The sequence below is a fragment of the Cupressus sempervirens genome, chromosome 1, assembly GCF_028749045.1.
Source record: "Cupressus sempervirens isolate cs-2001-9-10 chromosome 1, ASM2874904v1, whole genome shotgun sequence".
NCBI classification, from domain to species: domain Eukaryota; kingdom Viridiplantae; phylum Streptophyta; class Pinopsida; order Cupressales; family Cupressaceae; genus Cupressus; species Cupressus sempervirens.
The window spans coordinates 670,006,575-670,017,322 of record NC_143118.1 but is presented as its reverse complement, the minus strand read 5'-3'; the positions used below and the strand labels follow the sequence as shown (position 1 = coordinate 670,017,322).

The 10,748-nt window shown below is 39.4% G+C and overlaps 1 protein-coding gene across 1 annotated transcript in view; it reads right to left on the bottom strand.

Moving 5' to 3' along the window:
- Window positions 1-397: 397 nt before the first annotated feature.
- LOC149579654 (rhodanese-like domain protein) overlaps window positions 398-10,748 on the bottom strand; it is a 132,962-nt gene continuing 122,611 nt past the window's right edge. The window contains exons 8-9 of the mRNA XM_089786385.1: window positions 1,537-1,773; window positions 398-1,412 (exon numbers count right to left, since the gene is read on the bottom strand). Of these exons, the coding sequence (XP_089642511.1) occupies window positions 501-1,412; window positions 1,537-1,773 (1,149 nt within the window). The 3' untranslated portion in view covers window positions 398-500. The remainder of the gene's footprint in view (window positions 1,413-1,536; window positions 1,774-10,748) is intronic.

Below are 10,748 nucleotides of genomic sequence, written 5' to 3'. Positions count from 1 at the left end.
GGCATTGTTTTTTTATTTATTGTGAATGCGAGGTTTGAACTAATGACCTTCCATAAGGAAGCCATGCTAATAGAGATTTGAACATGGCATTGTTAAGGATAGAGATCCACAACAAATGGCAACGGTAGAGATGGGCAAGAGAGAGGTAGAGACATCAATAACCTGCCGATGTACAGAGACCTAAGAGAATACACTAAGGATCCTTAGTAGCATGCTAAAATAGCTAAATATACATTATTTGCTAGTGACGATTCAATTTCTAATCTACTCAACTCCATTGTGCATCTTCAACCTTCCAGCTATAAATACATTTTTGAGGGAATCGCATCATTGATTTTGACAATAATTTACTTCAATCAACAAAATTAACCACATTCAAACAGGAACTAACAGGCTGTTATCCAAGAATCTTAAAAAGCCTTCCTTATAACAGGCAAAAACATTTTATATGATTTTCGGCCAGATTATGTCAATGTGTTATGAGTCCCTATGCCAACCTATCAAACAAATCTAATGAGAAATTCTTTGATTTTGTCAATATAAGGGGACTGCGCAGGGACAATGTGTCCTGAAGGATGTTTTACAACAACATGATGGTCAGACCTGAAAAGAGAGGCTAGTTGCATGCTTGTGTCAGACATTATCTGTCTGTCAAGCCCAGCATTACCACCAAAAATATGAAGGGAAGGACAATCTATGGATGAAAAGCCTGGGTTTGAAATAAACTGCTGAAATTCTTCAGCAGGTGAAGGAAATCCGGAACATAAAATCACAAATTTAAAGTCTATTTTACCATAGATGCCTGCATTATCCTGCAATTGGGTGCAAAGAGTAGCTGCGATTGAAGCTCCTTGAGAAAATCCTAAAACCCCATCAAAAGGACCCATATCAGAAAATATGTTTTGAAGATGCAATACTGTTTCTGGCCATCCTGCTGTCTGTTGTTGGTACTGCAAAGGATCAAACGGTGAGGTAGCTTCAATCCACTTCGTCTCTTCAGATATACTATTATCCTGTTCTAGAATTTCCTGTGCAGTCATTCTTGATTCAAATGTAGTACTAGCAGGACAAGAAGGTAAGTTGGTATTATAGCAATTTGGTGCCACCAGCCACGCATACTTTTTCTTACAGTTGTGTGGCAATGAAAGTTTAGTTTGTGAATAATTAACTGAATCAGTATTGCCCTTGATTGTTTCATCATTATCTCTACCATTTCTTGTTTGATTTCTGAAAGTCTGATAAATAAAAGGCACCTCATGAGGTGCATCAACAAATACAAATTCAGCAAGGTGCTTCAATTTCTTTACAAATGATGCCAATCTTCCCTTCAGACTGGACGCATTCTGGCGAAATCCGTGCAAGCAAAGAATCTTCAATTTTCTTGTGGATGGGCCCTTTATGACTGCTGCATCCTGAATTACAGTAGAAATTATATAGACTTTCATGGAAGAGTGCCACAATATACCGAAAAAAATGTCAGAATCAGTCCTATATCTCGAATTTTAATAAGATGGAGAACTAGAAAGGATACCTTACCATCCTGCCTCCAATAAATTCATCTGGTCTACATGGTTCAACACTCTGCTCTAATCCATCAGTTAATTCAACGGACACATGTTTCCTCATTGCAACAAATTCAACTTCTTCAGTTCTGTAACTGCCCTTTAAAAAGTTTATGTTACTTTCTCCACAACGCTTTGACAAATAAGGATGATTTTTGCAACAAAGCTCACAAAGGTAAGTTGGGTTCTCCTTATTCAGAGTACTCAGTTCCTGCATCAATCACGACTCCAATTAATATCTCATCCCTCAGCAGCCATTTATGTTAATTTCAGATCAATCCAAATTGCAACTATAGTGGTGTTACCTTCAAATCAATCCAAATTAATTATTGAAATACAAGCATTGACATGTAAAAATTATCAGAAAATTGAGTAATTAGTTTATTCATTTACTTTCAGTTATCTTAATAATTAGTATGTATAACTACAACATAGGACAGAATGCATTGTAAGGGGAAGACTCCGGGAAACAGCAGGGTAATCTCTAGGATGGAAGCTTATTTTACTGATGACACAAGTATCACATTTAAACATTTTTTTAATTAAATTTACCCCTGGAACAAATCACAAACTTTTCCACGACAACAATTTGTAGAAGCCCATTACACATAAAACAGCGAAAAAAAAAGATTCGGAATGATACGATGTCATAAAAATCATTTGGTTATAAATTTGTAAATCATTTTCATCCAGATTCTGCGGCCTTTATAATTATTCATGAAAGTTGAAACATCAATAAGAATAATAAAAGAGTGATATACTATCATATAGTCAATGAGATTAATGTTTGTATGCAACAAGATGACAAGATGTCATAATGTGAAAAAGTATACATGAAGCGTCAATTCTCCTCGAGTCCTTCAAACTCATTTTATTTCATGTGCTAAATGCCAATACCTAATCATCATTACTAGCTCTTGAGTATGAATCTTCTGTTCATCTGGTGAAATTCCAACTAATCCTGGCTGCACCTCACCCTCATCTGTCTACTTCTCTCCTCTAGATCTATATCCCGTTGTGTTTTTAACTTTCTAACTAGGAGAGGAAAGGTGGAGAAAACAACCTCAATAAATTTGGTCTGCATAGGTTAGGCAAGTGAACTCATGCTGTATCTAAGGAATTCAAGCTAAAATTTCTCTCACATTCTATGGTATCACTGGTAGGACCTGTTGAAAATTGAAGACACAAGGGGGGATGGGAAGTGACCAATTATGGGCTGTCCATAATTTCATAGAGAAAACTAACATAGAAAACTCAAGCATGGGGGTCAATGACTTAAATAGGTATCTACCTCCAGAGAAGAACTCAAATATTTATGGCAATTGAAAGCATTAAGGAGCTCAAGCCTCATCAATGCCAAACTCAAATGTTTATTGCATTTAAGGATAGAAATAATCTCTATGCATGGAAGAGAGGGGAACATAGATTTACAGTCATTATTGTGAACAGTTCATCGGGAAAACGCCAAGAGAAAATGGTAAATAGGATTGTGAGACATATTGGGAAGGGTGATTTTCCCAGTTCATATTTTTCATCTCTCATCAGCTTCTTCTTGTCAATATTTTTTTTGCTTACATTCTTTGTTTGACTTCCCAGTCAATGATATGAAGTCACGTGAATGAAATTCCTTGGAGCCCACCCCAACTGAACCCAAAGATTAAGCAAATTCAATGCAATATGAGATAAACATAAATTCAAGCTTCAACATAATGTCCCCTGCTAGGAGGTTGCCAATTTCCAATGATTTACATACATCACTATACATTTAAATCCGATTAACTAAGAAACAGTTAAGGATTCGTCATACATTCGATAGTTAACAAACTTAGGCCGCGACTTCGTACTTCTCCTAACTCTGTACTTCTCCTAATCATCAAACCTGAGGGTGGGAACTTTCTTGTCATAGAGCATTTGGACACCAATCTATGATTAGACTCCCTCAAGGCTACAGGACCCCGTCTATATCCCATCTTGAAATTTACCTAACTTGTCAGGATTTACTCTACTTCTCCATACACAACACCAACCTATCCTCTTAAGGTGCAATAGGAGTTTTACAAACTTCAAATGGATTATGAGTAATTATGTAATCAATAAGATTAAGCCAATTATTATATAAAAGTGAAATACCAATGTAAATCTTGTTATTTCAAACTGATGTTCATTAAATGGGCACCCTAGAAATGCCCAAAAACTGAACCAACTGCTGATAGGAATTTAGTCAAATAATTTGCATCCAACTCTTAATTTCTCTGTTAAATGTAAAACCCTCTTTATGGCTCCGGAAATAAAATGTTTGTTTGTTTTAATGTCATTGCATAGATTTGAAACCACATAACATGAACAAGAAGGAATTTATAATAATATGCAAACTGCAGATTGAACTACTGCTGTAATAATATTGATTTTCAAACTAATAAAATCAGATACATAGCAGACTTTTCAACTCGCTAATTACTACAGCATTATAACACAATGTTCTAGTAATGACTTCCCGTCTTGCTACTATAGTAACATGAATAGTATCATGCTACAGTGACGTGAATAGTGTCACACTACAGTAACGTGAGCAGTGCTGTACTACAGTTCTGCCATAGTAAAATCTGCCTTCAATCAGTCCAAGACCCTCATAAAATCATCCCTTCAAAATGGCATTCTTGTCGGTAAATTGTATAGTGTAGCCGATGGGTAGAATAGTATCCAAACAGATGCATGACGCTTGAGTCACCCCTTCAGAAAGGTATATGTACACATCTAAGATGGACTTTGGAATCATCATTGTGAGCATTGTAGTCATTGTAATCATTGAATGCATATATGAATAAAGTATTTGTTCTGCATTGAATCATGTTATACTACATGTGTTAAGTTTCTTACACTGTACGGTAAACATTTGGTGCCATTGCCAGACGGACTTGGAACGAGGGAATGATATGAAGATTAATGCCGAATTTTCTTAACAAGGATAGGAACAAGGTAAAAGAAAAGGATGAACTACGTACAACACAAGAAATTTTAATTTTAGCGCAGCAAATAAAACATAGGCAGAGACTTCAGTAGATTGCCGAGGGGCACCGAAGGGGTGAAGAGGCACAGACAGAGGGAGTGCACTCACCTAGTAGGCTGAGGAGTACCGAGGAATTGCTCGAGAAGACTTGACAACATTTAAATTTGGTGGAGGAAACAAGGGAAGAGTTCCTTAACCTATATACGCCGAGGGGAGAGTGTTCGAACGGCAGGGAAGCAACTCACACGGCTTGGAGTGCCGAGGGCACACAAGCATCGAGTGATCTCTTCGTTCCCGATACACTGGACAAACGGATACAGGTGGAGAATAAAATAGCCTCACTTGAAGAAGACCTTTCACCAAGCAACACGGTTGTCGGAAACAAGGCTGCTATTTAGAACAGCGCAGGTGTACAGAACAGCGCGGGTGCTCAGAACAGCATGGGTACACAAGTACCTCAAAATCAAAAGAAAGTAACGATGGCAATTCCTAAAGAAAAATTACCCAAGTTTCACGGTGATGGTTTAGCCGACCCTATCAGACATTGTAAAACATGTGAAGAGGACGACTAGGTCAGACAATTCCCAGCGACCCTACGAGTTGTGGCACTAGATTGGTTTTCTGACACCAGTCCTCAGAAACTCAATACATGGGAAAATGTTTAAAAAGAATTTATAGCAAAATTCAGATTGCTTCGGGATGATAATGAAATAGTGGCAAAGATATATAGTACTAAACAAGGAAATAATGAAACAGTTCGGGCCTATGCCAGATGACTGAAAGAACTGGTTGGAAAGATGGAAAGTCAACCAGCGGATGGTTTGAAAAAACGGTTCTGAAAAAGAAGATGAAGATTGTACCACCGGCGTTGTACACCGATGTGCATACTCGTGCAATGGATTTAGAAAGTGAACAAAAGACGAGTAGGAAGAAAAAGCATAAATCCTCTGATTCAGATGATTCATCCTCTAAAAGCAGCAATAGTGATGAGGAAGCAAACAAGAAGGTGAAAGCTTTACAAAAAGACATACTTCGGATGATGAAAGAATTCAAGAATTTGAAAAAGAATCTGAACACAGTGAAAGGAGAACTGTGGTGCACAGATTGCAAAGAGGATGGCCATACAAAGGGTTCATGCCCGAAGAAGCAGTTTTGTGACATATGCCAGGTAGTGGGACATTCCCTGAAAGAGTGCCTATTTAACATGAAAGCAAAAGGACACCAATAGGTGTTACTAACGCAGGAAGCGCCCAACAACAGCAATAACATGAGCAATGATGCAACTTCGAGTGGATATCGTAATAATAATAGACGCGGAAGGGGTGGAAACAATAACAATGACGGAGGTTGGAGTAGAATACAGTACGATGCGAGCGGGTGGCCGATGATACAGTGTCGGGCATGCAATCTTTGGGGTCACTTCGTGAGGGACCATACTATGAAGGAGATGTCATAGCTATTGTGCAGATGGTGTGGTCCAAGGGACCATGAAGATTCAAAATGTCCAAAGCAAGGCGTAAATCTATTAAGTATTGAAACGTATGATGAGAAGGTACTGGTGATCACACGAGAACAAGCGAGAAAAGCAAAATATCCAAATGCGGAAGAAGAGGAGAGGTTACAAAAAGCCCAAACAGAGGTAGAAAAGCAAATAAAAGCAGAGAAGTCACAAGTAAAGGACACTGCCAAACCATCAAAAAGAAACTTGGTGGAACAAAACATGGTGAAACAAATAATGCAAACGGAAGTGCCGATTAAACTAAATGACCACCTTCTCACAATGCCACAGTTGCATACGCCTATTATAAATATGACGCCGTCCTCGAGAGTGACAGAGGAAACAAAGGATAGTAAGGAAACAATGGCAGCAGCAACAAACCGATGTTACTGGCACTTACCACAGGTAGACACCCAATAGTGGTGGAGATGGGCATTTTGGGTACTATGCTAATGAATACAATTGTAGACGAAGGATCGAGGGAGAATGTACTGCCAGAAGATATTTGGAAAAAACTTGGACAACCAACACTATGGCCACCTACTTTCTAGTTACAGCAGATCAACATGGGATAAAACCGTTGGGAACTCTAATGGCACAAGCGGTAACAATTGAGACACAGCCCTTTTTATTGGATTTTGTGGTCATCCCACTGAAGAGAAGAGGGTACGACACCATCCTGGGATGGGGGTGGCTGGTGCAAGCTAAGGTAAAACATGATTGGAAATGGAACACCTTATCAATGGAGAAAGGAGGTAGGAGATTCATAATCGATTTGCATACACAAATGGTAGGAGAAGAAGCAATGTTGTTAGACTTAGAAGGCAAAGGAGAGAATGATGACGAAGGGAAAAAAAGGATGGAACCAGATGAAGAAGGGGTGCTGAGATTAGGAGGGTCAACTGATGACGACCTAGATTCGCTGAATGGACTACTACACTAGCAAATGGAAGATTACGAGGTTTTTCTGAGCTGCAACATTTTGAGTGTCAAGGAAGAAAAAGCAGGCAATAAGTTCTCGAAGGAGTACAGTGAACTGAAGGAGGGAGAAGCGCAAGTGGATGAAACACCGACCCATACATTCAGTAAAGATAAACCAATAAAGTATGAAGAGCCAACGGTGAAAACAATGAACTTGGGTGATGAAGAAAATCCAAAGAACATTCTTGTAGGAGATGATTGGAACCCAGTGTTGAAGGCGGCAGCATTCAGAATATTCATGGAGTACAACGATGTTTTTGCTTGGATGTATAAGGACTTAAAAGGAGTACCACCAGAGCTATGTGTCCATCGGATACCATTAATTGAAGATGCAGTACTGATGCGGAAGCAGTCATACCGAATGAATAAGAACTATGCAGCACGGGTCACGGAAGAAATTGACAGGATGCTGGAGGCAGGAATCATTTTTAAAGTGCAAACAAGTGAGTGGGTATCATCGATTGTGATATCCCTGAAAAAGGACATAGCACAGATAAGAATATGCGCGGATTTCTGATGTCTAAATGCCGTAACAATTAAAGATCCGTTTCCAATACCATTTACAGATAGCATTTTGGAGGAAGTAGCGGGGCATGAAATTTATTCATTCATGGATGGATTCTCAAGGTATAATCAAATATCCATCACTCAGGAGGATAAATTAAAAACAACATTCATTGTAGAAGATGGGGTATATGCGTACAACAAGATGTTGTTCGGATTATGCAATGCCCCGGCAACTTTCCAAAGGATTATCTTATACATATTTGATAAAATGTTTGTTGGAAATTATAAGTGTTTCTAGATGATTGGTCAATTTTTAGCATAGAGGACAAACACATAACGGCGTTAGGAGAATGTATGGAGAGGTGCAGACGAGCAAGATTGGCATTGAACCCGAAGAAGTGTAGGTTCATGGTGCCACAGGGAAAGCTGCTCGGACACAGTTTGTAAAGAAGGATTGATGACGGATCCAAACAAGGTCTACATGATCTTAGAGATGCCACCGTCGACAGATGTGTCGGAAGTGAAGTCATTTTTAGGGCACATCGGTTATTATCGGAGGTTTATTAAAAACTATGCAAAATTTGCTTATCCATTGGACAAACTCACCTGCAAGGGTGAACCTTACAAATGGGAGGCTGAACAGAATGAAGCGTTTGAGGGACTGAAGACAAGGTTGGCTACGACTCTGATTTCGACCTATCCGAATTGGGATAAAGACTTTCATGTCCATGTAGATGCATCAAATTATGTCGTCAGAGCAACACTAGCGCAAACTGGTGACCGCAGGTTGGACCATCCAGTGTACTTTGCAAGTAGATTGTTGTCGAAGGCAGAGAAAAATTATAGTACCACGGAGTGAGAGGCGTTGGGGATGGTATATGCAGTACAAAAGTTTAGACATTACTTGTTGGCCACTCCATTTGTATTCTACGTAGATCATGAGGTGCTGCTATAATTGGTGAATAAGCCAATTATTCAAGGAAGAATAAGTCGATGGTTGTTATTATTATAGGAGTTCATATTTAAGATTGTGGTATGTCCAGGAAAAAGTCATGTGAGTGCAGATCACCTGTCGAGAATAAAATCGGGGGAGCCACTTGAGGGAGTTACTGATGATTTTCCGGATGCACAGCTATTTCATGTTACAGTACTACCAGCTTGGTACACACGAATCGGAGAATACCTATCGACAAGGCAGTTTCCAAGTGACATGCCACCAAATGAAAGATGAAAACTGGTACTAAGGAGCCGAACGTTTCAGGGAGCCACTTGAGGGAGTTAATGATGATTTTTCGAATGTACAGCTATTTCATGTTATAGTACTACCAGCTTGGTACACACGGATCGGAGAATACCTATCGACAAGGCAGTTTCCAAGTGACATGCCACCAAATGAAAGACGAAAACTGGTACTAAGGAGCCGAACGTTTCAGTTAATCAATGGGCTATTATACAAAATGGGACCGGATCAGATTCTAAGGCGGTGCGTCCTAGAAGAGGAGATTTCAAAAGTATTAAAGGAAGCACACGAAGGACCAGCGGGAGGACACATGGGGCCGGATACTACTGCACGAAAGATACTTCTGACAGGACTATGGTGGCCGACCGTATACAAAGATGCCAGGGAGTGGGTCGTCGCATGCAATACATGCCAGCGGGGCAGGAAACCATTGAAGAGAGATTTTATGCCCTTGAATCCCTTGCACGTGCAAGAACTTTTTGAGAGATGGGGATTGGATTTCATTGGACCACTGAAGGTGAGTAAAACAAGGTGGTGCCGATATATTGTGGTAGCGACGAAGTACCTGACTAAATGGGTGGAGGCATGTGCATTACCAGACAATTCGGCAGCAAGCACAGCAAGAGTTATATATGAGAAAATTATTACAAGGTACAGGATCCCACTCCAATTGACAAGTGATCGGAGAGGACACTTTATTAACCATGTTATCAGAGTGCTCACTACTGAGTTCAAGATTTACCATTCATTGTCAAGCCCGTACTATCCAAAAGCTAACGGACAGGCTGAAGCAATGAACAAAATCCTAGTTGGAGTAATTTATAAATCCTGTGCAGTGGAGGGAGAGGACTGGGAAAAAAGTTACCATCTGCTCTATGAGTGTACTGTACTTCATATAAAGTAACTAGAGGACATACCCCGTTCCAGCTGATGTACGGACAGGAGGTAGTGGTACCGACAGAGTTCATGGTACCGAGTTCAAAGATAGCACTCGAGAACAAATTAGGCGACATGGAGAGCTTAAGGGAGAGACTGTACAATCTGAACAAACTTGATGAGCAACGGCTGCAGGCGCACTGGGCCATCGAAGTTACACAAAACAAGAGGAAGGCATGGCACGACAAGCACTTAAAATTGAACAAGTTTCAATTGGGCCAGTTAGTACTAAAGTATAATGGACGAAATGAAATCAGACCTGGAAAGTTCAAAGTTAAATGGGTCGAACCGTACAAGATACGAGAAATTGGATATAACGGCGCAATTAAATTATGGACACTGGACGGAAAAGAAATACTAGATGCAGTAAATGGATCGAAGTTGAAAATATACCATGAAAGAAATGGCACCCCGCCGGCAAACAACTGAGGAAAGAAAAGAAATGTCTGTACATAAGGCATATATGTATAGTAAGGAATAAAATATTAAAGTTAAACATAGTTTTAAAATGCCAAATAATAAGCTATAAGTTTTAAAAGTATGAAGTAATAAAGTAATAAGGCATAAAGGAGAAGTATTAAGAAAAGACAGTTTTGAAAACATGAATCGAAAAAGACTAAAAAACTATGTTGATGCAAATTGAGAAGTATATGCAAACATAAAGAAAAAACAGCCTAAATAAAGTAATAAGTGTGAAAAAGCATTAAAAAAGATGTCATACGGCCTACCGTACAGCCTTGAAGGGATAAAGTATGCAACCAATATTCATAAAGCAGCATTCACTATTGATAGAAGTTAAAGACCATACGGCCTTTTTGGCGAGTGGGAACTAGAAGACTATACGGCCTTTTGGTGAATGGGGACTAGAAGACCATACGGACATGTGACATTGTTGAAATAAAGATGCAAATGCCGTACAGACTTGAGGAGCTGAGATATTCCCAAAGATAGTAAAGCCCTACACGAATACCGTACGACCAAGAGCAACAGACACTAGAAGACTGTACGGTGATACCA